At 51.6% G+C, this 23,634-nt stretch overlaps 13 protein-coding genes across 13 annotated transcripts; 6 read left to right on the plus strand and 7 right to left on the minus strand.

Moving 5' to 3' along the window:
• Positions 1-88: 88 nt before the first annotated feature.
• K460DRAFT_178145 (uncharacterized protein) lies at positions 89-1,836 on the minus strand. Its single transcript, XM_040927023.1, has one exon. It carries the CDS (start codon positions 1,705-1,707, stop codon positions 238-240), a length of 1,470 nt encoding a protein of 489 aa, XP_040784616.1. The 5' UTR covers positions 1,708-1,836; the 3' UTR covers positions 89-237.
• Positions 1,837-2,671: 835 nt separating this feature from the next.
• On the minus strand, positions 2,672-3,745 carry K460DRAFT_358726 (cyclin-like protein; the record flags this gene model as incomplete). Its single annotated transcript, XM_040932133.1, has 2 exons — positions 2,672-3,379; positions 3,431-3,745. 2 exons carry the CDS (start codon positions 3,743-3,745, stop codon positions 2,672-2,674), a joined length of 1,023 nt encoding a protein of 340 aa, XP_040784617.1.
• A 331-nt stretch (positions 3,746-4,076) lies between these two features.
• K460DRAFT_388839 (UPF0016-domain-containing protein) lies at positions 4,077-6,618 on the minus strand. The gene is made up of 3 exons (XM_040935715.1): positions 5,602-6,618; positions 4,658-5,549; positions 4,077-4,604 (listed from the first exon to the last, which is right to left on the minus strand). Exons 1-3 carry the CDS (start codon positions 6,211-6,213, stop codon positions 4,531-4,533), a joined length of 1,578 nt encoding a protein of 525 aa, XP_040784618.1. The 5' UTR covers positions 6,214-6,618; the 3' UTR covers positions 4,077-4,530.
• A 273-nt stretch (positions 6,619-6,891) lies between these two features.
• Positions 6,892-9,597, plus strand: K460DRAFT_380017 (uncharacterized protein; the record flags this gene model as incomplete). The annotated part of the gene is made up of 3 exons (XM_040935215.1): positions 6,892-7,168; positions 7,265-9,455; positions 9,504-9,597. 3 exons carry the CDS (start codon positions 6,892-6,894, stop codon positions 9,595-9,597), a joined length of 2,562 nt encoding a protein of 853 aa, XP_040784619.1.
• Positions 9,598-9,756: 159 nt separating this feature from the next.
• K460DRAFT_292012 (uncharacterized protein) lies at positions 9,757-10,905 on the minus strand (the record flags this gene model as incomplete). Its single annotated transcript, XM_040929328.1, has 1 exon — positions 9,757-10,905. One exon carries the CDS (start codon positions 10,903-10,905, stop codon positions 9,757-9,759), a length of 1,149 nt encoding a protein of 382 aa, XP_040784620.1.
• Positions 10,906-11,668: 763 nt separating this feature from the next.
• Positions 11,669-13,243, plus strand: K460DRAFT_380019 (fumble-domain-containing protein; the record flags this gene model as incomplete). Its single annotated transcript, XM_040935216.1, has 3 exons — positions 11,669-11,974; positions 12,094-12,376; positions 12,438-13,243. 3 exons carry the CDS (start codon positions 11,669-11,671, stop codon positions 13,241-13,243), a joined length of 1,395 nt encoding a protein of 464 aa, XP_040784621.1.
• On the minus strand, positions 13,174-14,397 carry K460DRAFT_435383 (uncharacterized protein; the record flags this gene model as incomplete). The annotated part of the gene is made up of 2 exons (XM_040938396.1): positions 13,174-13,711; positions 13,810-14,397. The coding sequence occupies 2 exons, from the start codon at positions 14,395-14,397 to the stop codon at positions 13,466-13,468; spliced, it is 834 nt and encodes a 277-aa protein (XP_040784622.1). The 3' UTR covers positions 13,174-13,465.
• Positions 14,398-14,702: 305 nt separating this feature from the next.
• Positions 14,703-16,872, plus strand: K460DRAFT_178202 (uncharacterized protein). The gene is made up of 5 exons (XM_040927024.1): positions 14,703-14,742; positions 14,792-16,206; positions 16,261-16,366; positions 16,414-16,593; positions 16,647-16,872. The coding sequence occupies exons 2-5, from the start codon at positions 14,931-14,933 to the stop codon at positions 16,759-16,761; spliced, it is 1,677 nt and encodes a 558-aa protein (XP_040784623.1). The 5' UTR covers positions 14,703-14,742; positions 14,792-14,930; the 3' UTR covers positions 16,762-16,872.
• A 112-nt stretch (positions 16,873-16,984) lies between these two features.
• K460DRAFT_178287 (kinase-like protein) lies at positions 16,985-18,683 on the plus strand. Its single transcript, XM_040927026.1, has 3 exons — positions 16,985-17,164; positions 17,223-18,404; positions 18,532-18,683. Exon 2 carries the CDS (start codon positions 17,429-17,431, stop codon positions 18,359-18,361), a length of 933 nt encoding a protein of 310 aa, XP_040784624.1. The 5' UTR covers positions 16,985-17,164; positions 17,223-17,428; the 3' UTR covers positions 18,362-18,404; positions 18,532-18,683.
• K460DRAFT_398151 (uncharacterized protein) lies at positions 18,553-19,977 on the plus strand (the record flags this gene model as incomplete). Its single annotated transcript, XM_040936189.1, has 3 exons — positions 18,553-18,695; positions 19,015-19,437; positions 19,491-19,977. 3 exons carry the CDS (start codon positions 18,553-18,555, stop codon positions 19,714-19,716), a joined length of 792 nt encoding a protein of 263 aa, XP_040784625.1. The 3' UTR covers positions 19,717-19,977.
• Positions 19,978-20,060: 83 nt separating this feature from the next.
• K460DRAFT_398152 (uncharacterized protein) lies at positions 20,061-21,235 on the plus strand. The gene is made up of 2 exons (XM_040936190.1): positions 20,061-20,470; positions 20,523-21,235. Exons 1-2 carry the CDS (start codon positions 20,133-20,135, stop codon positions 20,734-20,736), a joined length of 552 nt encoding a protein of 183 aa, XP_040784626.1. The 5' UTR covers positions 20,061-20,132; the 3' UTR covers positions 20,737-21,235.
• Positions 20,672-22,437, minus strand: K460DRAFT_178217 (uncharacterized protein). The gene has a single exon (XM_040927025.1). It carries the CDS (start codon positions 22,204-22,206, stop codon positions 20,869-20,871), a length of 1,338 nt encoding a protein of 445 aa, XP_040784627.1. The 5' UTR covers positions 22,207-22,437; the 3' UTR covers positions 20,672-20,868.
• K460DRAFT_370064 (uncharacterized protein) lies at positions 22,188-23,584 on the minus strand. The gene is made up of 2 exons (XM_040934073.1): positions 23,101-23,584; positions 22,188-23,048 (listed from the first exon to the last, which is right to left on the minus strand). The coding sequence occupies exons 1-2, from the start codon at positions 23,447-23,449 to the stop codon at positions 22,669-22,671; spliced, it is 729 nt and encodes a 242-aa protein (XP_040784628.1). The 5' UTR covers positions 23,450-23,584; the 3' UTR covers positions 22,188-22,668.
• Positions 23,585-23,634: the final 50 nt, after the last annotated feature.

Genomic DNA, 23,634 nt, shown 5'->3' on the forward strand with positions numbered 1-23,634 from the left:
TAATGACCCAATGAGAGTAGACTGAGTTACTCCTTCTCAACTCTTTCCAAGTAGTATGATAGCGATGGCGAGATGGACGAAGAAAGCAAGCTGCATAGCGCACGCTGTGCTCATTCATCTTTCAATCATTCCGTGTCAGAGAATGAATCCATGTTGAGGGAGAGCATTGAAGTTCGCTGTGTTGTGATGTCGTCGCTGTAGTTCATTGGTTACGAAGACTTAGTATATGCTACTTGATCAAAGCATTGGTCTCGACTCCGCACTAGCATCCTCCCCCTTCCTCGTCTTCCTCTCAATCCTCTCTTTCCCCTTCTGCATATACTCAACAACTTGCTCATCCGTCAACTCAGTCAGTCCAGTCTTGACATCAGCATCTCTCCTAACCATAGTCTTCGCGACGATAAACTCGCCATTAGTCTCTACCGTTTTTCCCTCTACAACCTCTCTGCAGAACTTGCCAAACTCTTCATAATGTACATGCCCAGCTTTCAGCCCTTCAAGCAACATAGCAAAACAATGCGGCATCGCTTCGAACTCTCGCCACACGACAGGTACGCCCTGCGCCGCAGCACGTCTCGCCAGCACGGCGTCTTCATCCCTGAGCATCTCTTGGCCTACAGAGAAGAACAGCGGCGGACTCGCGTGCCAATCCCCTGCTGCCAAGGGCGACACCAACGGGTGCAGCAGCGCACTTCCCTCACAGTACAAATCTGCGCGCGGCGGATCCGTCGGCCACGCTTCACATCTCGGAAAGTCTCGCTTGTCCGTCTGGCTCGGGGGCGGGAGATAATCATATGTAACAGCTTCTTCGATGGATGGCTGACTGCGTGAAATGTCGATCCAAGGACTCGTCAACGCGACGCCGGCTGGTAAGGGGATCGCAACTTTTTCTCCGTGGAAGAGAACGGATGGTGTTTGTCCGGCCGGCGTGGAGCGGTGGATTTGAAGGAGGAGCTGCAGGAGCGCGGTACAGCATGTGCCACCCGCCGAGTCGCCTCCGAAGACGATTTGGGCTGCTGGAACGGGTGCGTGGGGCGCGTCGGGTGGGGGGTAGAGAAGGCTTAGATATGCGGTGAAGGCGTCGAGGAGGGCGGCGGGGAATGGGTTCTGCGGCGCCAGTCTGTATCGCACGCTGAAGACGCGTCCGCCCGTTTCTTTTGCCAGTCGAGAGGTCGTTGCGCGGTAAGTAGCCGGGTCCAGAAGATACATTGCTCCGCCGTGGAAGTACAGGATGGTGACTTTACTGCTCGCTTCTTTCAATAGGTGCTCGTACTTCTCCTTTTCGCTCAGGCCAGTCGGTTCAGGCTCATCATCTCGTGCACCAGCTCTATAACCGTTCCACTCCCCTTCCAACGGCTTCGCATCAGGCTTCGTCCATTGCTCTTCACCCGTGCCCATCTCCTCAATTGCTTTGAACATCAATTGCCGAATGTCATCTTCCGCTGGTACATCTAGCTTCACCTTGGCTACCCAGACTTTCCCCTTGACTCCCGGATCCTTGGTCGTCAAACGCTGCAGTTTCGTAATAGTCGACCCGGGCGAATTGGGCCCCACCATCTCTCGCAAAACATTGATGGTGATTTCGGTCCTGAGATCCCATTTTGAGGACGTAGGCGCTAGACCAAGAGTATGCCATAACGCAGTCTTCAAAATAAAGGGCGTCTTTGGTAGGAGGAGTTTTAATATTGCTGAAGGTGAGGATTCCATATTGGTGGTTTTCGACTCCGCGGGAATGCCCAGACTGTCGATGGGACGCCGCAATAGAAACACCGTGATATAGTGTGAAGACAGGAAAAACAACTTATGCTAAAGACAGTATTTACATGAACTAAAGCAGAAAACAAGAGTCGAAGGACTGGTAAGTGGCAAATCGTAGTGGAGACGTTGAGAATAGTAGCACATGGGAGAGGGAAATTGTGCCTCGGCTTCGTGCGTCCGTGCAGATTATTGGCTGGAAAGCACTACATGTCTTGGAGGACGATTGTTTACGGACCAAATGCGTCTATCAAATGTATGAAGAGGGCATTCGAAGTAACCCGCACTATCATAGAATATTCCAAGGGTGCTCATAATGTGGTTAAGCTCTCATACCTGTCACATCAGTTCAGATCAATGAGCACCCCGAAACAACAAGAAGCGATGGTGTAAAAAACCAATCGCGATAATTTCATTAACTACATACGTAATGCTACGACCAAATAATAGTGTCTTGAATCCTATGGACCCAATGGTATCTTCCGTGGACCATTTCACCAAACGCCAATCCTCCCATTTGCACTGTGAACGGTGCGTGATCAATAAAGTGAATAACCAATCAAAAAAACTCGGCTCCTGGCGTTGGCGGTGTATCTGTTACTCCGTTGTCTGATCCGAACGAGTAGCCGCTGTCGTCTGTAAGGTACGGTAATGACGATTCACGCTTCTCGGAAGAAGCACGGTGGCTAGAGATGTCGAGGTTTTGGCTATTCTTCTGCCGCGGAGTAGGAGTAGGTGAGGAAAACAGGGAGGTGTTTGGTTCAGAATAGAACGCCTCAGAAGGGATCGCTTCAGAAGGGAGGGAGTTCGGTTCAGAACGGTTCAGTTCAAAATACACCGGTATAGGCGAGATCGGTTCAGACGAATGTGGCTCGGAAGAAATTAGTAGAGAAGGATCCTAGCCGTCCAATGGGTCCTAGCCATCTAATTCGCCCTCTTCGCTTCCCCTTTCTGTCGCACCGCCAGTTCCAGTGCCGTTAGCCAGGGGTTGGCTTTGGCTTTGACTTTGCGTCTGCTCTGGGACCGTACTTGGCATGCCTTCCATGCTCGGAGTATGTCCGAAATCGATACCGTCCTCGGGCGTCCGTAGGCCGGCATACATGGAGGGCTCTCCGTCCTTGTCTGGCGACTTCTCGTACAGATCCGCCATGAGATTACACGCTCTCCTAATATCGCGTAGCGTGACGTGCTGAACCTCCCACCACGGTTGCCCATCATCCTCTCCTAGGCTAACTTCCGCCATCCGTGCGCCGGCGTACAGAGACGCCGCCGCAATCGTCCTTGATGTGAACAGCAGGCACATTTGTGTAGACGTAGAGTCGGACAAGAAAGCCCAGGCGGAGTTTCGCAGCTTCTTATTGTGCTCCACGGCGTAATACTTCATCATGTCGTACATTGTTTTGAATGGCGACTCCACGTTGAGATCGAAGCACAGGCTTTCCAGAAGGACGTCTTCGCTGTACAGGATCGTATCCCGCCATTTCCAAAAGTCCTTTGTTTGCTCGTCGACGAGCTTGTTGGGGTCCTTGAGTGCGACGCGGACGCATGATACGACGAGCTCCTTCATCTTGCGGCAGTTCTCTTCGACTTTTGTTGCAAGGAATAGCGCAGTCGCAGCGATTTGCTATTATGGTCAGACATAGCCTTTTATCTGCGCTCTGAGGCGAGAACCTACATAGTGGTGTAATGGCTTATACCCCTGCCGTGGTTTCAAACTCATCCTCATCAGGTACCTGTTGAAGAACACGGCGGCAGTACTGAGTGTCGTTTGTGGTAGTTTCAGCATCATGCCCACTTGTAGAATAAAGCTCACGCCCTTCCGCCGCAATGTCCGCTCTTCTTCAGCCGGCATACCGTCAGCTATTGACGGCGCTTGCAACAGCTCTTCTTCTGTGAATATCCATTGTTGCTCGGCTTCTGCAACCGCGGGTGGAGGTGGTCTCGGAGGCTCGCGATGCGGCGGTAGAGGGCTGACAGCGGTCGACACCATCCCCGATGCTTAGAGCGCTATGTCTGCGTATCCTGTTATTCGATGTAGGAAGCGAACGCTGTGGGTGGAGGTGACTATAGCGTCTTCGAGTGTTCGTTAACGACTGAAATTCGGAAGGCGGTTGGAGTACAATAGTACAGTCCTAAATGGGTGCGACGGTGAGTACTTCGTGGGGCTGGGCGAGAAGTGGTGGTATATGAAGAGTTACTATTGTTCGTGAGAGTACAGCTATTGATGCTTGAGGAACTGCAAGGGCTAGTGCCTTCCGTGGCGATCACAGACAGGCATAAGCGCACAGGCGAGGCTGTAGTCTGACCAATCGGCTTACATTCGCCCAAACACCAGCGGAAACGCATTGCGCAACAGTTTTAGATTTAAAAAAGAGTGTGGAAGATCATACGCAGAATGGGAATCATAATAGACTGCAAGGCGGAAATGATATAGTACACTGAGCATGCACAAATTGGGCATCGGGGTTGTTTCGAACCACATCAATTGTTCATCAAGTCTAAATTGAAGACGATGGCTAAAACCAATTCGTGGCGAAACCACGCCTATGATCTACTATGATGTACCGCTTCCTTATTTCATAGACCCCTTGCTATGCAATCCATGAACTCCTGTGCGAACTTTTTTGGGCGTGCTACAACGAGCCACGAGTACAGTTAGTATTACATTGAAAGAGTCAACCCATGCAGAGCTCGCGTGTATACTGAATTACAACATATACATCAACAAGCCAACTACCAACCAAGAGCGCCGTACAATGCTGTGATTTGCTATATTCACTCATGGTAAAAGGCCTCGAGTAAATAGATGACGCCGAAGACGAGGAAGGCAATCGCACCACCAAGCGTGACTAATATAAGTTAGCTTTGATAGCGAAACGTGAAAGGGGGAGCTTCTGCTTACCATTGCGCATGCTGATCCGTCCAGCAATGGCACGGCCACCAATAACAGCACCTGCAGTACAAAGACCGTGTCCGACAACAGCACCTCCAGTGACCCACCAGTAGTCAGAGCCAGCAGCCATGGCAACTGTAGCGATCTGGCTGCGGTCACCCCATTCACCAAGGAAAGTCATAACGAAGGTCTGTACCCACGCAGGGCTGAGAAGCAAGGAAAAGAGGTTGTTTAGGCCACCCATGGCGCCAGTTACGGAGGACCGGTTCGGTGACGGGGAACGATCCGGCGATGTTGAAGGGCTACGGGCTGGTGCGGGTAGCCGTGAGTTCGATCTTGAGCGTCGCACGCGGCCGGACTCGAGCGCATACGGTGAAATGGACGAGGTTCTACGACCTTTCTGGTGGCGGGCAAGCTGCTCTTTTTCTTCAAGCTCCTGCTCGACCTCCCGCATCTCTTCACCCACACCGTCATTAGGACTCATGGCAAGACCCTCCCTAATGAGCTTGACACCGAAAACAAGGAACAAGGCAGCGGCGGCGAAGTGAGTGAAGCGTTCGGAGAGAAGCGCGGGAACGGCGTGGCCCAGGACGGCAGAAAGGACGGTCATGACAACCAAAGCGGAGAAAGCGGCCGAAAAGACCAGTAGTCGGGGGTGTCGCATAGCCATGAGGGCAGCAACAAGAAAGGTCTTATCTCCGATCTCTGAGAAGATAATCATAGTAAATGAGAGCACGAAAGAGTGGAAGGGTTGAATGACACCACCGCCAACGTCCTCATCGGGTTTTGACGACGCGGGTGTCTTCGTCTTGGGTATGGTGTCTAGCGGGTCTGTGTCATCGTGCAAGCCTGGAACAGGATGTGGGACGTCATGAGGGGTGTCAGGGAGGCCGGTGGGTTTCTGTAGTCTGGTCAGTCACAGGTCTCGTGTGCACAGTGGCATCGCAACTCACCTCCAGCCCAACCGCACCCAGTACACGCGAGGTAGTGGTTGTGGTCGGCACATCCCCCAGCTGCTTCTGGTCGGCGTGAGGTAGTGGTGGGGCTTCCTTGGGCGACTCTGGCACTTTCTCCATCTTCTCGCCTGTTTTCTCCTCGTGTGCCAGACGCTCCTTGTCTTTTGCAGAAACTCCGCCCTCCGTTCCCGTGCTGCCTGTGGCCAGTTTTCTATTTGGATCTTGCATCACACTCTTATCTCCATCCAGCACGCTGTCCTCTCCTACCAGCGTTGTTGAATCTTTGTGTGAGCTAACAGGCGTTTTGCCCGGGCGCAGCTCCTCGACGACGTTGGGTTTCTTGTCGTGTGATGTGGGGGTATCGTCCACGTATGGCCCCGCGTGAGGTTTCCCATCGAGTCCATCCACTGGCGCATCCTTTGTGCCTTTTGAGCCTGGAGCCGCGGGCGCGAGCGAAGGGTCAGGAAGGGAGCTGACGTCGGCGTATGCGGGCACAGCTGCTCGTGCGAGAGGCTTATCGGTTGTGTCTACTGGGATCGAGGCAGCGAGGGCCCGTAACGCGGGGAGGACAAGTAGAAGGGTATGCACCCGTGATTGCCGTAACCTCATGGTGACGGTGATGGGAATGTGAGCCGGGGTGTGGTATAACTTCACAGTCGACAATGGCCAACTCTAAGGGTATCAAAGGAACGGATAGATGCAAAGGCGTGATGATAACCCAAGCACAGTCGGGGTGTTAGGTGTGTAGGCACATGCGTCGAAGGTTATGCTCTCGGGTGTGTGTGATGGGCAACTCTGGTGTTTGCGGTGTCAAAGTTGGATGCGGATTACTGAGATTCGCGCAAGGGGTACGTGCAGGCAAGCGATTCGTAATATATTGAGGGCCACGCAGGCACACAGGCGCTAATAAAGGGGTTGCTGTAAAAGAGTGTGTGAGAATGGTGTGGACAAGTTGACGGGGGCCTCGAGGTTCCGTCTTTGCACCCAAAACACTCTCGTATTTCAAAGGCTTCGCTCTTCGGATGCTCCCATGTTGCCCCTTCTCCTTGCGCCTGGGCTGGCCAGACCCACAGCCGGGGCGCTAAGCCGGAAGACGGCAAGGGCGCTCGAGCAGCTCCCTCCTCACGTGAACGCCCGTTGACGATGGGCGCTTAGTCATCCATCACCGAAACCATAACAAACATCGTCCACAGATTCCATCACCACTCTTCGCTATGCTCGCTGTGTCCGCTCCGCCCTACGTCACATGCAATACCAACTAGAAGAAACGCGCTCGCTGGGACTACAATGGCTGACCGCAGAGGCGTGCGGTCTGCGACCCGGCGCAAAACACCCACCCCGCAACCGCCATCCAAGACAACCGTCTCGCAGGTGGGACCAATATCTCGGGCGAAAAGACTGCGTAGCGCCAGTCGCGACGCTGAGGACATCACTCATGTGCAGAAGCCGACCCGTCAAAGTGCGCGACAGGCCAGCGTTACTACCACTATAACCGAAGAAAGCGATCATGGAGACCACGCGGCGCGCCGAACAAAGCGAAGACCCGTGAAAGAGCCAGTGGCAGGTCAGTAGTCGCGCGTCATCAATTCGCACGCTATTCGTACGCAAGCGAACGGTGGCCCTCTCGTAACGTGGGTTCCATCGCTAACTGTGGCAGCAGACCTCACCACGGTTGAGGAGATAGACACTCTAGTCGCCCTCGACGAAGCCCCAGGAACACCTACTGGCTCCCAATCCGAGAATCCTATGCCGTATCCCTCGCCTGGCGCAGCATCCGAAATGTCTGGCACGACCGCGATATCCTCCTTCAGTATGGTCGAAGCCGAATTCCTAGAGCCGAAATACATCTTGAAGCACTTACGCAAATTGTGCGAATCAGCGGACGAGTTTCTGGAGCATCTTGCGCCCGACAACGGTACTATGCATTATGATATGCACAACATCCACGAGATTCAGAAGCCAGATTCAGACTTCACTGAAGAATACCGAGATTTTGACCTAGAGCTAGACGTACACCTGAAGCACTTCAAGGATGAGGAGCGCAACTACATCCATTTTCGGGCCGTTCATCGTGCGCTGTTTGGAGTGAGTCAAGACGTAGCTGCGGAACAAACCGGCTTGGACTTGATATTGCATCTCACCAATCTGCTCGTATTTGCAAAGAATATGATACATTCCGACCGAAATGCGAAGGAAATGTGGGATGCGCTTCGACAACTGGATAATTCATTTCCAAGCCAATTCGTGCACTCGCTCGTCCTCGGAATAAGTCCAACAGCCGCGGGCGAAAGTGCGTTGCGCGAGGAGACCTTTGATCTGGCACTAGACCTGCGAACACAACTCTTCATTCTAGTACTAGAACGATCGATCGATGCCCGCACTTTCAATCCCGATGCGGTGATTAGTGAAGTCTTCTACCGCTCAGACTCTTCACAAGCAACAGACGGCTCGGTGATACGTGGATGGAACGTTCCAGCGCTCGGAGGAGATGATTCGGCTTTACCACAGGAATTCGAAAACAGCGTTGTGCAACGTCTGAACGAGATAAGAAAGTTCTTTGTAGTCGATGGCGAGTCACGAAAGCGTGGACAGGTGGTCAATCTCGAGGGCCTGAGCAAGGATTTCCCTTGGGAACTGACTATTCTGCGGTTACTGGGCTGGGTGCGTCTGCGCCACAGAGAGCTCTATGCTGCGATTGACGAACTTGGTGGGCCTACAGCAATTGTGCAGAATGTGAAACAAGCAATCGAAGAGCCTCAACCTGTTACCAGACAGGTCAGAGCACCTTCAGGTGCGCGAGATACGCCTCGAAAGAAGCGGGCATCGCTCGGCCGAGAAAGAAGACGTAGTAGCCGCAAATTCGACCCGAACGCTCCAGTGGATCTCCGCACAATTGACGCGTTGAAAGCGCGTGAACGCGACTCTGGGGTGCATTTTGAGCTTGGCTCCACGCAAGAAGGCCAGCAGGAGCAGAGCATTCAAGAAGAAGTCGAGGAACCCCTGAAAGAATCGGCAACGGTTGAGAATCAGGAAGACGATTACCAGCCCGTCTTTGGGGAAGAGGATCAGATCGAAGAGGTGGAAGAGCAGGTCGAGGAACCCGAGGCATCAGGTCCACCGACAAGCTCCGCGGCAATGCTTAGGGCCATGAAGGCTACTTCCAAACCGCAGAAGGAAAACCGACCTGGGGCGTTATTCGAACGACAAGCGACTGCTCGGCGCGTCGAGTTTGGCAATGGATTTGACGAGTCTCAGCCTACTCCAGGCCCCTCTAACAAGGCAAAGGGCAAACAACCCGCCCAAGTTTCGCCGAAGAAGCGGCCGCGTCAAGACGACGACGATGTGGACTCGGAAGATGACGCTTTTGAGACGGAGGAGCGCGGTGCTCGCGTCCAGGAGCGGCGTCAGAAAGCGCCCTTGGCAAAGAAGGTCCGCATCGATCTGAGCTCTTCGGGCGGTGCACCGACTAGCCACCAACCTCCTCCACGACACGATGTAAACGACGACTACGCCCCGAAACGACTAGAACAAGATGAATCCGAGTCTGAAGCCGAAGCCCCCAGCATGGCCATAGACGCACCTCCCAAGTACTCAGCACAGCGCCGTCTAGCGCTGGAAAACACCCGCCTTCGAGCAATGGAAGAAAGCCGCGTTGCACTAGCGCAGAAGGCACAGCGAGCTCGCACAAGATGGACAGAGGGAGAGGAAGAAGCTCTTATTAAGTATATGGCCATGTATCCTTCGAGATATGCAACGATATTGGAGGTTGATAAGCATGCACGACTCCTAGAGGGTCGGACGCAGGTTGATCTAAAAGACAAGGCGAGGACGATGGCTTACAATATGATAAGGTAAGTTTTTGTACTAAGTGAGATGGTACGGTTGTTAACACTGTGTAGATCTGGAACGGGATTGAGGCCTGGCTTTCAGAATATCATCAAGCCTACGACCAAGTATGGGAAACTGCTGGTTGCCAATAACTTTACGTGGTGATTTGCGTGCTTGGAGCCTCGTGAAGAGCCAGCACGGGCGTTATAGTGGGAGGTTTCTTCTTGGCTTTTTTTATTCTTTGATACCCAGGCTAGTTTGGCGTTTAATCCTACTAGTCATTTCCGGTCCTATGATATGATCGCTCTCTCGAAGCCAACTTTGTTAAATCTTCTCTCGCCACCGTATTCCCCATTCGCCTTTGGCGAAACTCGCCTCAACAACAACACCCTTCATGACCGCCTCGCACTTCTTCTTTGCCTCCTCGCCTTCAACGATAAACCCAAACGCACATCCTCTCCTCGCTGCTTTCCGGACCATCTCCCGCTCGACTGCTCTTCTCTGTCCCTCGCGCCGCTTGGCTTTCATCTCATCGGTTTCCTCGATTCGTTCCGCCCACCCTTTTTCGCCGCCGACGCTGCCGTTGACGTCGTTTTGCGATTGTGGTGGGCGAATTTTGCCAGAGCCGTAGCCATAGGCTACTTCGTCGGGATGCTGGTCGTGAGTGGGTGTTGACGTGGATTCTAAGACGACGCCTCCTTCTTGCTCGCCATCTGACTCTGAGAGTGATTCGGAGTCGCTGGTGAACTCGTGTGGTGGCTGTGACGCTGGCTTTCCTGATAGTGTTGTCGAGGCGGATGGGTTGGCTGATGTGGCCGGCTCGTCAACCATATCTACACTTCGCCAATCCTCCTCCTTCTCGACAACAAAACGGGCCTTCCGATTCTTGCGCCGTCCGTAAACTTTCTCTGGATCCTTCTCTCTCGCGAACACAATCTCTTCAACAGTGCCACAGTCTACAATAATTCTATGGTCCCCTTTCTTCACTGACTTTGAGCCCTTTTTGCCGTGCTTCTTTGCCTTGGCTTCATCTACACTTCCTTTCTCTTGCTCCTTAACAGCCTCACCATCTCTGAGCTCCTCAGGAGACTTCCCGTCCAACAGCGCGGCGAAAGCAGCTTCGACTTTGCGATCAATGGGTCCCGGTTTACTGTTTCTGCATCGCGCTGAGCAGTACTTGACTTCTGTGGCGCCTTGCTTTCTTCGTTCGCCGATTACGCGCCCACAGCTATGGCAATAGGGTACGGTGTCGCCAACTGTGAGGTAGAGAGGTGGTGGGGTTACGGCATGCTTGCTCGGACGGCTCCAGGAGTCCATCCACGACATTGTGCTAAAGTGTGAAGTTGATGTACGTGGAATGTATGAGTTACTGGGATGCGGCAGTCGATGGGAACTTGGTATTGATCGTGCAGAACGGAAGGGGTTCGTGAAATTGAAGCTCGCGAATTGAGGGTTACGAGCACACGACGTCATTAACGCAGGTACCTGCGTGCACATGCAAGGCGTATTCTTGCGAACATTGGTCGGGTGGAACAGAGTGAGGACTTCGACGACTTGTACATTTCTGCTTCGCGTAATTTAAAGATACAAAAGCTCATGACGCACTTGACGAGATTTTGGCATTTGCGCACGTGGGCTCATACCGAGAGTAGAAGTAGTGGCACTTTACAGGTTGCTACAGCTGAAACCAAGCATGCGATCGTTCCTTTGAACTGCTGAAGAAGAAACTGACTCCTAGAGACCTTGATTGCTTGAATTGGTGTGCAATTACCGGCCATTACCCACTGTCCAAACCCCACAAATTCTCCAGGTCATTCCCTCGGGTTCCCCTACATCCTCTGGCAAGTTGCCGAGCTTAACACCTCCAACGATATCGGGTATCCACAAGCATCACGAGCTCCAATCCATACTCCGTTTCGCCGAGAATGGAGCACTTAAGTCCCCATCTTATGCCTTTTCTTCGCGCTCACATGGAGCAGCAAGTTTTCTGTTGACCTCGTTGGGCTCTATTCTGCGCAGAACTTCATATCACGTCTTCCCCCCGGCATTAGCACCAGCACAAAGCGGGCAAATGGAAGGGTCGTCAGGGTTATCAGCAGAATCTTCATTGCCGATTTCGCCTTTCGCTCAGTCCTACCGACACCACCAGTACATCGCCAAACGACCGCAGAGCGTGCGCCGTCGTAGCAAGAGGGCAAGGCTGCAGCCAAGACCTCGCACCTCCTCCTCCGCGTCCATGTCGCAGCCGCCTGCAGTTGCGAACCTGGACCCCGCGACGGGAGAAACCGGCAACAACGCATCGCGCCCCCAACCCGCAGATACATCGTCAACCCCGGAATACGGCCGGCCCAGGCGGACTACCGTGCAGAGCAATGACATTCAGGACATTCTGCACCCGGGGAATGTGAGGATCAATGTCCAGGGCGCCTTCATCGTCGACGAGGAGCAGCCGGGAACACCACAGAGCGAAGACTACGAGCACGATCCAAAGGACATCAGGCTGCCGAACCACACAACCATCGTGAGCCATGTAGCTGTCGATGTACGTCTCCAATTGGTGGTCGTGTGCTTAATTGGTTGCGCACGCGACGACCAATGAAGCACCCCTCCACCCCTCTTTCAACCAACGGGAAATATGCTAACGCGTTTGTTGCTGTGTAGATTGGAGGCTCTCTCGCAAAGCTCGTCTACTTTTCGCGCGAACCCGGTGACGACTCGATTGGTGGCCGACTCAACTTCCTCAAGTTCGAGACGGACAATATAGGCGCCTGCATCGAGTTCATGCGCAAGCTGCAGGCCGATCACAAACAAAACAATGGTACCATATCAGAGGAGCTTTGCGTCATGGCGACGGGTGGTGGTGCATTCAAGTACTACGATAGGATAACGGAAGCGCTGGGTGTAGAGGTCATTCGGGAAGACGAGATGGAGTGCCTCATTATAGGTACGGCAGAACAGCTATTTAAAGAGCAGCGAAAAGACTTGCTAACATGGACTATCTACAGGGCTCGACTTCTTCATCAACGAAATACCGAACGAAGTATTCACATACAGCGAAGACAACCCCGTAACTTTTATGCCGCATCCACCAAGTCCACCAAACATCTACCCCTATCTCCTCGTCAACATCGGATCCGGTGTCTCTATGATCAAAGTCTCTGGTCCCCGACAGTTTGAGCGTATTGGCGGTACATCGTTAGGAGGTGGAACACTCTGGGGTCTTCTGTCACTGCTTACGGGCGCACGAAGCTTTGAAGACATGCTACGGCTTGCAGAGAATGGCGATAATTCTACCGTCGACTTGCTCGTTGGCGACATCTACGGACAAGCGTACAACAAGATTGGCCTGAAGAGCACACATATCGCATCTTCGTTTGGTAAAGTGTACAAGCAGAAGCGCGCAGCAGAGCGCGATGCAGAGGATGGCTGCAACGGCGACCTGAAGTTGCGCGAAGAGGCAGAGCACGTCGAGGGAGCATCGGAAATACCGCATGGACCCGGTTCATTCCGACCAGAAGACATTTCAAGATCCCTTCTCTATGCCGTGTCCAACAACATTGGCCAGATCGCATATCTACACGCCGAAAAACATGGTCTACCACGAATATACTTCGGGGGCTCATTTATCGGCGGGCATGCACAAACGATGAACACCTTATCCTACGCCATCCGTTTCTGGTCCAAGGGAAATAAGCAGGCTTACTTCCTCCGCCACGAGGGCTACTTGGGCAGTGTAGGCGCGTTCTTGAAGAGGCAGCCACGGAACTGGGGGAGGAGAGAGAGTTTTGTGGGCTCGAGGGACAGCGTTTGAAGAGAGGTGTACGATATAATATGCGAACACATAGAGTGAGCTATTGGTATACGGATGGAGAATATTATGGATACCCCTTTACAGCCCAGGCCCTTACATCTTCCTACTTGACTGATCATTGCCCAGGTCACCACTCACAAACACCACGAGAACAGCTGCATATCTACACGTATAATCACGAGTCAACTAGTGTACTTCTTCTAACGAGACTTGCCATTGTACTTACGCCGCTGTCGCTGCAAATAGCTCCGCTCGCCGAGCGTTGGTCAATAACCCAACGCTGCTAGCAAAAAGACTCGTAAACGTCGCGATTAATCCCAGTCTCCAGTCTGGCGAGCGCACCTTGTACAGCACCACGATGGCGCCGATGAGTAGGAGGGCTGCTAGGAAGGTGCTGAACCACGCTATGAAGGAGCTGATCGCGCGGTCCGAGGCGTATGCTATACTGGTTCTGGATCGTTTGCGGTCCTGTGGGGCTTCTGTCAGTGTCGACGACCATCTTACTGATTCTACCATTTTTCAAACGTCAAAGCAAACCTCTCTTCAGCTCAAGTTGCCTTACTTACCGGGAATAGGAAGCCCATGTGCTCTTGTGCGAAGTTTGTTAACCGATCTGGATTCTCCTGTACCCGCAACGCAACGAGGTCGTCGATATCATCATATAGTCCAGCGCTGTTTCCGCCGAGTGTAGGAAAGGCCTCACCTCTCCCGTCACTTACGTCATAAAAGTCTTTCTTGAAGGCACGTAAGACGCCCTTTGAAGGCGGCGGAAGAGATGCTAATGTGCTTTCGCAGAACAAGGCTTCACGGTATTCTTTAATCGTCTGTCTAATTTGGATCATCAGTTCCCATCTCGCTTTTTGCTTTGCATTATTTTGTGCCGCAGACGCTGCTTCTTCGAAACATGCGAAATTCCGGGCGCATTGTTTTGTTGGCAAGTCAGCTTTTCGATCTTCTTGATCAAAGTTCTGTTGCCGCGCTTGGAGCTCAGCAAGCTCGCTTTGTAGGTAAAGGAGGTTCCGTGCAGATAACTCATCGAAGCGCTTGTATATGAGGGTTGTGCGATCTCGGTCGCTGGCAATGAAGTTTGCAAGAGATGGATATCCAGGCAAATGATAGCTCCTAGATTCAACGTCGAGTTTTGTTCGAGGCATCGTCCCACGAATAACGACCGGTGAGAGCTCACAGCCTTTTAGCAAGGCGCAGTAGGCTGAGCATGCGCTGACACACCTCGATTGGTGAGGGAGCGAGTAGCTTGAGCTGGGTGATAGCCCCACCATCGCTCACTGAGCAGCACATGTTAACTCCATCAACATCGCCTGCACTTTGAGATTTCAACAGAAAGCGATCTGCGCTTCAAGTACGCTGGAAAAATGAGCTACTTCAGCGACGAAGATTACTATCCAGCATCTCCGGGACTTGTTCCCTTTAGACCGAGCTTAACACCACCCCTGTCTGACCCTTTATGGCTTCCTGAAGATTATCATGAGGCTCCTTTGGTATGAACTCAATCATGTTTAAAAAAAAATGTTGCTCATACTCGATTAGGCTCTCACCCAGATTGAGTACGAAGGGGATGGTCTGCTCGCGCGACAACATCTATACAAGGACTTCCCGGCACGTAAGGTAACAAAACAACAATTCGCGGATAAGTCTGCGGACCCACCACTTCCCCCTCTCCTTCGGCATGTCTGATCTTATGGATCCCCGACTTAACAGAAGTAGCACGAATAGCTTCGACTCAATGGATGATGATCCATTCATCAACAATCATCGACCAGCTTTAACCCTGCCACTGTCCCCACCACGACCACCTTCCCCTTCTACTCCTCGTAGAGCACACAAGCCTAGAAGAACTCGGTTAGGTTTGCCTATCACATTGAACACACAAGGTGTTCTTGCTACAGTGTTAGCATGCGCGGATACAGGTGCCGATGTGAACATCATATCCGACGAACTTGCGAAAGCATTAGGCCACACGAGTTATGAAACATGTCCAGAGACGAAGGAATTCGAGCTAGCCAATGGAAAAATCGTCGAAGCTATAGGTCAGATCGAGTCTTCCTGTTCATTCGGCGTCGAATCCGAACTTTCGGTCTCAATGACCTGTATCTTCTATGTTCTGCTCAGAGTTGCAACGCCCATCATCATGGGCATGGGCTTCTTAGAAGAAACAAAGACGATGACTGAGCATCGAGAGAGACTTGTACGGGTCCCAAGGCCTGCTTTTCAGGCTCTTTCCGTATGCTCCGTCGGTAGACCACGGAAGTTGATGAGCTGTGAGCTGGACCACATGGATACATTAGCAACCCCTGACTCCGGGTCCGAGATTGATCTGATTTCGCCAATATTTGCATTCGAACGTGGCCTTGCAATTTATCCCGTAAAAGAAGCGATCGAACTGGCGGATGGCAGCGTTGCCATCACTACCGGGTACATATCTGCTGGACTGTCAGTCGGGTCTGGCGCCACATCGGAATCAATATTAGACCTTAAAAGCACTGTAAAAGTTGACTTCTTCGTACTTGAAGGTTTGGCTCACGACCTTATTGTTGGCGAGGATTCACTAGAAGAGCTGAAGGTTTTTACGGCCAACCAAAATGCTCTTGTCCCCGCTCCTAGCGACCATGGACCATTGGAATTAAACCGCATTCGACATCTCGGCGCGGTAGACCGGATCATATCCTGGATCAAAGATCGCATCAGAGGAAAGAAACCTAATCTCGGATCTCAAGGTATGAGTCACGTGTGCACCACCACCTTACCATCAGGAAAGCTAAGCAATAATTATCCACCAGATCTTCATTCTTCTTTCGGAAGTAATATTCGGGATCAACGAGAGAATGATCAGAGGGAGCGAGAAGCAGCTCGGATTGCAGCTCTACCAATCAATGAACAAGGCGCCGCTATTGAAGCCGAAGTGCGCGAACAAAATGAATACGACATTGCAGAGCAACTCAGTGGTAACTCTCTACCTATGAGAGACTTTCTTCGCAAGCTAACACACAATACCACAGCGCCGCGTCGATTGCCTCCCCATCTTCCGCCTGGGGGCTCTGGCGACTTCAGATGCGATTATCCTGGCTGTAATGCAGCGCCTTTTCAGACTCAATATATTCTGAAGTAACTTTACCACCACCTAGCACAACTATGAATCTAACGCTTCTTAGCTCGCATGCAAATGTCCATACCAGTCAAGGCCAAGATATCCCAGAAGCAAAGGCAAGAGAAGGGTCCAAGAGGAAAAGTGAGATGCTACGCTACGAACCGATCCATCGTGCCCCTGGTTATGTATGCCCCTTCTGCCCAGACAGTGAACACAGATATCCACGGCCAGACTCTCTTTATCGGTAAGTGATCATGGATCCTACCTCCACACCATTGGATGTTCTAATACTTTCAGACACGTGCGTGCGCATCATGTGGACAAAGACGTAAATGACTCTCAGCTTCGCAACGTGTTAGCGCAGGGTCCCGATCGAGAAATTTATGGGCGGAAAAGAAGGCTACTATCCTAAAACCACTTGAGTATTTACCCTCTACAGCTTCTTCTGGTTCCATCCTCAGCTGCGGCACAGTATTAAGATGCGCTGGAACTCCTCGAGTTATATCATGATGCGATAAGATAAAGAGCATCAGCAACCCAAAGCAATATCAGTCGTCATTCCATAATCCATTCTTCTTCGTCATTCAGTCATCATCTCACACAACAGGCCATTCCAAAACAAGGCAACCCGAAATGTGCTCTCGATTCGTCTACACAGAATCATACGTCAACTGTACGGCGACCCCGAAACACGTGATTATAACGTATGACCCTCAGCCTCCCTGCGGTAAACCCGATTGTGGGGGGTATAAGGACGTGAATTTCGGCAAGTCTACCAAAAAGGGTGGCGTCTGTCCTAAGTGCTGAGCGAAAAGGCAAGTCAACTACTGTTCTCTAACGCGGGCGTGAACTTTCGCTTATGACCCCGATCAGGTTGTTTTTATAAAAGTTTAAAGCTGAGGGAGAATGGAAGGACAGTGGCACATATCGAAAATATCTGTTTAAAGTCGGAATGCAATATAATAGGGCGGCCGCTTCAGTTGTAAAACACGTGACACCGCGGCTATCGCTTTGACTTCTTCTGGGCACTCTGTAATACCTGTAATCCTTCACTACCATACCAAACTCACATCATCGCAATGTCTCATATCTCTTACACCACGATTCATCGATACCTCCCTCCAACTGTCAAGCGCATTATTGCGCGCGGCGGTGACTGCTGGATCGGAGAAATCGACGAAACCACCGTCCTCAAATACCCGCAAGTCCAGGGGAAGCCATATCCAGAACTTCAGATTGAAGCCAAAATGCTCAGTGTTCTTGGGCGCCATCCTCGGATTGTGCAGTCGAAGGGTCTGACAAAAGATGGTCTACTCTTAGAGTTTGCTCCAAATGGCAATCTGCACGACTACCTCACTGCTAATCCAGACACATCTCTTGAGCAACGCGTAACATGGTGTATGCAAGCCACAGAAGCTGTCCGTTTTATCCACTCTAAACGAATACTTCACTGCGATCTCCGCCACGATAACTTTCTGCTGGACGCCAAACTTGACCTCAAGCTGGCCGATTTCCAGGGCCAACACTTCTCTGCAGACGGGGAAATTCTCCTTGACGGTCTGTCCCTTGAATCCACCAAAGCATACCTACCCCGGACACCTGCAGATCACGCAAGAATAAAAACAGACCTCTTTGCTCTCGGTGGTGTTATCTACTTCATCATGATGGGCCATGAAGTATTTCCAGACCTAGATAGTTCCAACGACGAGCAAGAAATCGAGCGTCGATTTCGTGCGGGAGACTTCCCTGCTGATCAACATGCATTTTCCAAGATCACGGGAAATTGCTGGAAACTGTGCTACTCGTCAGCGCAACAAGTTTTGGCCGACTTACAAGACGCCTGCGGTGCTAGCGCCCGTAGCGAGACCTTGGATCGTCTAGCTGAGCACATCTCGAGCGTCTCAGACGAGGAGACTTCCCTCCTCGCGACATCGTGGCTCAGTGGTCTTTGCGAAGAGCCGAAAGCGCCAAAGGTTCCACCCCGGATTCGGCAGCTTGTAGGCTTTGATTAAGAGCTCTGTCAGGCACACATGATACGACCAGTAAAGCAATGAGGTATTATCCCAATTCCTTTTGAAAGTGAAGTCAACGCTGGCAAGAGCGGATTATACAACGCAGTAGGAGAAATCTGTATTATTCAAATATATACCCTAATTACTCTAGACTTGTACTAACTCATTAGTCCCGAGACGAGAGGCAGACCATGTACCACTTCAGCCTCGTGCGTCTGGCCAGCCTCGAAAGCCTGGCCTGCATGTTGAGGCATGGCTGTTGCGTTGCACTCTATGATTGGCCGACGGAGCGAACAGCTAGCCGACCCTTCGTAGTCCTCCAAACCGGCTCATGGTATGCCTCCCAAATGCCTTAGTATATAAGGCGGTGCCTCATCTCACGGAACCTTTTCTCAACAAGACCCATAACCAATGAAAAGGTCTTCATGGCAGTCTAACATCCAACAAGTCTCGCTTCTTGAGATAATCCTAGGATCGAGGTTTTCCCGCTGCCCCGCCCCCGGGCGGTTGGCGTGAGGACTGTCGTTTCTTCTTATCTTTTCTTGTTCGCGGAAACCTTGACGAGTTTCCGCCCTCTTTCTCAACAACACGTCTTTGCAGTTAAACTCATGGCATACGTTTATATGTAGAACTCGAAGAACAAGAAAGAACAGCAACCCACGACATCCCATTCCTCTACGGCATTCATCACATACCACGAATGACGAAGTTCCTATCTCGTCCTTCTTCTCCCCGTTTGTCTTCGAACACGAGCTCAATCCGGTCATTCATCAACCCTACCTCTCTCCCTCGCCGCCGGACGGTGCATCAAGGGCTAGGGTTAGTGTGTTGCACACTTCGACAATTGCAGCCGCAGCAACACCTGAATCAACGCCTTCTACCCCAGTTTCGGTTAGCAACGCAAGCATCTTATCAGATAGCCTAGACACGCCAGCATCCGAAAGTTCAACTGACCTTCCGCTCACCACGGCGGGCGATGACTCAAGAACATCTACCCAGCAGTCAATAGTCGCAGCCACGGGCTTTTTCAAGTGCGTAGTGTGTGAAGACGCATTTTCTCACCAGTACGAACTGAAGTAAGCCCCACCTTACGTTGAGATAGTCTCATATTGCTAACCACATGTTGTAGCAAGCACAAATTCCGCAAACATGAGCGACGCTTTCAGTGCTCCATCTCGGGCTGCGGTCAATCAGCCTTTAGTCTAAAGGCTGATCTAAAGCGTCATATACGAACGGTCCATTCTTCAAAGGAATACCCGCTTGCAATTAACTGCTACTTTCAAGGCTGTCCAAAGGAGTTTTCAAGGAAGGATAACATGATGCGACATGTTCGGAGGGAGAATATGACAGGCTAACGAGGAGGATCCCAGATTGGTCTAAATTACCCAGGTGTCAATGTGGTACAGCTAGGAGTCTTGTTCTTCGAGTCTTACAAAATACGCTTTGGTCTCTCCAGTCTGTGACAATGATAGATGCAGTGAGAAGTGGCACTACTAATCAAACCAAGGGGAAATAGACAATTGATTAGGAAAATTACAACTGGACAGATCAGATTCTATGTGGTGGAGATAGTATATCACAAGTAACATATGGTTGGCGGTAAAGGTGCAGTCGGGCCGCCGATGATAGGCACCAGTCTAAGTCTATTTTTGGTGTAGTGACCTCGGGAACCAACATCACTCACCGATTCCATCAACTACCTCTATACAGTCCATGTATTGCCTTGAAAGCACACAACGACATACACCGAGACTGGTAACAGGACTGAAAGATGTCGCAGCAATCTTATTGGCCGGTCGAGAACAACGCCAATTCTGTCATGCATGCTCCCAGTTCACAGCCTGAGAGACAGGCTACCACAGGTTCTGAATCTGAACAGACCCTGGATGTTGTTGGATACCATTTTGTTCCTACAAAATCGAGCGACCGCGCAGCCGATTCTATTGAAACAGCATCCGTTGATAACTCCGTTGTTGACACTGTTGATCTACATCCTCCCACGCCATCAAACGCGCACCTGCCGACCACATATCCGGACATCGAAGCTAAACAGGGTATCCCTCAGTGCACTTTTTGCAACTTAACCTTCGATAACCCCTGCGATTTGGAGTGAGTCTCAAATCTCACGTTCTACCAATTTACTAACCATTTTCGCTCCCAGCGGTCACATGCATCGCAAGCATGAAGGTCAATACAAGTGCACCCACCCCGGATGCTTCAACTCTTTCAAATTTAAAATCGATTGGAAGCGTCATGTTCAAACACATCTAGCCATGGGATCTCGTCCGATGTTCTCATGCCTCGATCCCGGCTGTGACAAGGCTTATCCACGGAAAGACAATATGCTCAAGCATTTCGAAAAGATGCATAGTTGAAACGGACGCTTGAACTGGAATTATGCGATGTCTCGCTTCGTGTTGGAACAGTCTTTCTCAGTCATAGAATGTGAATGAAAAGTGAACATCCTGCATTATCAAGATTTCATAAAGCTTCTCCAGACTCAGTGTCTACGGAAAAGCTCCAACCTCCGCATCCACCCCCGCCTCCTTGAACAACGAATCAACATACTCCTCAATGCTCCTATGCTCACTCATCCCACTGTTAAGAATTACTCCCCCGATATCTTCTAAATCAGCCACCGGCAACCCAGCTTCCCACACCTTCTTCTTCTCCCTCTCCTCATCCCGCGCTGTCATTTCCTCCGGAGTAATCTCATACCGCAACTGACTCTCCCTATCCCGGCACTTCTTCCTCCTCTCATCCAACCTCAACCCAGCGCGCCAATCCTTCCCACCCCAATCTTTCATTTTGCCATGCCACACATGCCGACTTTGCGCCTCGTCGTCTTCAATCCGCATTTCATCGCGCATGCGCAGTACCCTTTCTACCAACGCTATGCGATCAGCTTGGCTGGCGAGATCGTACACGAGGCCCTCTTGTAGATCGAAGTAGTCGTCGCCGGGGTATTGCTCCAGGAGGCTGTCTAGATTTGCAGCGTGGAGAACGGCATACAGGGCGCGGAGGGCATCAGCTTCTTGGGTTCCGCGCAGGCCTTGGACTACAACGCTAGTTTTGAATGCCTTGGGTTGAACTTGAAGCGGCGGTTCGGATGGTGCCACCACCTCCTCCTCAGCGGCATCATCGAGGTGCGATAAGTCGAAATGGTGGTCTAGTCGGTCGATCCAGATAATCGGCTCGATACCATCTCGTAGGTGTTTACTCTTGAACTCTACTCTTTTTGTCTTGTTTTTTTCATCGACTATCCTTGGCTGCAGACCGAACGGCATGAACAAGTCCACGCACGCATCGAGAAGACAACTCCGCATAACAGCGCGCTCAGCTTCTTCGAAACGCGGATGGTAAAGTGTCTTTTCTTTGCCATCGCGCAGGGCGTGCAAGAGCGCGCCATCTTTCCAAGGAGCAGGCCGCAGCACAGCACATCTCTGGTCGGTGAGAACATCGTAGTATTCTATCACACTTCTTGCAACGGCCGCTAAATCTTCCCGGCCTTGCATTTTAAATTCTACGGTTTCTACTCCTCTCTTCGACTTCAAGTTCGGTGCGGTTTGCGTGTGCAGATATAGGCTATGCTTGTTCAAGGGGGTAGGGCCGGTGATGTAGAGGCCCCAGGATAGCGGCTCGTATCTAAATTTTAGGATGCTGTTGGTTTCGCCGACAAGATTGTAATCGAGTTCCAGCACGTTGAAGAAGTACGTGAGGGCCAGGAGGGGTTGTGGTTGCTGCTGCTCTAGCGTCTCCAAGGCTTTGACGAGGAAGCCTTTCTTGGGGGGTTGGCGGTAGAGATCTTCGAATATGGCTTGATAGAAAGGGTGTGAACAGGACATGGTTGGTTGCTTGATAGGTACGATGGCGGTAAATGGCGGTGAACTTGGTGAATTTGGCAGGCAGTCGATTTGGAGTTGTAGGAAGGAAGAAATTCGCAGTAGTGTGTAGACTTGAATATTACTCTCCTACAGCGTTGAGTCGTGTGGCGAGAATTTGACAGCTTACCCATGGTTGCGGTGCTAGGCGTACCAGACATCATCCGGTGCACTCAGTAAGCATCCATGTCTGTGGCATAGTGAAGCCAGGGACTTGAGCGTATTTACGCTTATTGTTTGGTAGCTGATAGGTCACTGAAGCCATCCAGGCCTATTTTTCGAATCATCCACATAGAGTGCGTGGAAGATTTGTTACTACGTATCTTTTGACTTGGTAAGAATAAAAATTGGGTATCTACTCAGCCGAACGCCAGCCGTTGTTGATGCAATGCAATGTCCACATAAACGCCTGCCCAATGCCCAAATCTACTCGTATGTGTTCTCATAGGGGTCCACATCATCGATGTCGTCGTCCTCGCCGTTATCGAAGTATTGCTCGGCGTTGTAGTCGTCATCTGACTCCTCGGAATCGGTAGATGCGGCAGACCAGTTGTCCTCCTCGTCTACAGCGTCTGGCTTATCGTCGTCGGCCTCTAATTCTTCCTCATCAGCGTCTTCGTCTGGGTCCTCGTCGGCACGCGCTTCTGCCTCGATGGTGCGGTTCTGTTCCGACTTGATTAAGCGCTCGATCTGGGACACGGCATTGACTTTGGTGACGCCGAGGGTTCTGCGTTTCCTTGAGGGGTTTCCGTCGCCTCTGGCGCCATCTAAGATTGAGCGCAGCTCTGTGGGAAAAAGGTCGGTGACTAAAGAGGCATGAGTTGTAGCTCTTTCCCTCCATCGTTCATGACAACTCACCATATGGGCGGGCGTCCAGCGTCGGCAGTCGTCTCCGTACCTTCAAGTATTTTGCGGAGAATGTCTGGTTATCGGTGAAGGGATTGAATAGCGAGGTTTCGGTAGGCGCATGCTCGTTGGCCTTTCTCTTGAGGCCGTTTTTCATGCCATCGTTCAGAATGGTGTAGAAGGGTCCTTCGTGTATGCGGTCGCGTACTGCGAGGTAGTGCTGGACCATGGAAGCCTCGTCGGCGGTCGGTGGAGGGGCTTGGGGAGGGGGGGCTTCCTGTTGATGCTTTAGCTGCTGGTCCAGGGACGCGCTGTGAAGGCTGCTGGCTGTGTGCTGCGACTCTGATGGCTGGCGAGGCATGGCGGCAGGAAACCATGATATGACCAAAATCGAATATGCGAGTGCAGCTATGCAAATGGAAGGCGAGGTATGCAAAAGCTTACAGGAAAGCGCTCGGCAGGCCCCTTCTGAATGTCGAGGCCAGTCAAGTCCCAGTTCAGCTCAGTGCCAGCAATCGTCACAGTGCCTCGGGCGGGATTGAAGGC

Source organism: Cucurbitaria berberidis (genome assembly GCF_010015615.1).
Source record: "Cucurbitaria berberidis CBS 394.84 unplaced genomic scaffold K460scaffold_5, whole genome shotgun sequence".
NCBI lineage: Eukaryota > Fungi > Ascomycota > Dothideomycetes > Pleosporales > Cucurbitariaceae > Cucurbitaria > Cucurbitaria berberidis.

Excerpts from the sequence above, each read along its gene's own strand:
- K460DRAFT_178202 (XM_040927024.1), top strand. The coding sequence starts at position 14,931 with ATGTCTGATCTTATGGATCCCCGACTTAACAGAAGTAGCACGAATAGC. Across the intron at positions 16,207-16,260 it reads CATTGCAGAGCAACTCAGTG|CGCCGCGTCGATTGCCTCCC; the intron begins GTAACTCTCTAC and ends ACAATACCACAG. Across the intron at positions 16,367-16,413 it reads CAGACTCAATATATTCTGAA|CTCGCATGCAAATGTCCATA; the intron begins GTAACTTTACCA and ends AACGCTTCTTAG.
- K460DRAFT_178217 (XM_040927025.1), bottom strand. The coding sequence starts at position 22,206 with ATGTCCTGTTCACACCCTTTCTATCAAGCCATATTCGAAGATCTCTAC.
- K460DRAFT_388839 (XM_040935715.1), bottom strand. The coding sequence starts at position 6,213 with ATGAGGTTACGGCAATCACGGGTGCATACCCTTCTACTTGTCCTCCCC. Across the intron at positions 5,550-5,601 it reads TGGGTGCGGTTGGGCTGGAG|AAACCCACCGGCCTCCCTGA; the intron begins GTGAGTTGCGAT and ends ACCAGACTACAG. Across the intron at positions 4,605-4,657 it reads ACGGATCAGCATGCGCAATG|TCACGCTTGGTGGTGCGATT; the intron begins GTAAGCAGAAGC and ends AACTTATATTAG.
- K460DRAFT_398152 (XM_040936190.1), top strand. The coding sequence starts at position 20,133 with ATGTCGCAGCAATCTTATTGGCCGGTCGAGAACAACGCCAATTCTGTC. Across the intron at positions 20,471-20,522 it reads GATAACCCCTGCGATTTGGA|CGGTCACATGCATCGCAAGC; the intron begins GTGAGTCTCAAA and ends TTTCGCTCCCAG.
- K460DRAFT_178145 (XM_040927023.1), bottom strand. The coding sequence starts at position 1,707 with ATGGAATCCTCACCTTCAGCAATATTAAAACTCCTCCTACCAAAGACG.
- K460DRAFT_370064 (XM_040934073.1), bottom strand. The coding sequence starts at position 23,449 with ATGCCTCGCCAGCCATCAGAGTCGCAGCACACAGCCAGCAGCCTTCAC. Across the intron at positions 23,049-23,100 it reads GCTGGACGCCCGCCCATATG|TCACCGACCTTTTTCCCACA; the intron begins GTGAGTTGTCAT and ends ATGCCTCTTTAG.
- K460DRAFT_178287 (XM_040927026.1), top strand. The coding sequence starts at position 17,429 with ATGTCTCATATCTCTTACACCACGATTCATCGATACCTCCCTCCAACT.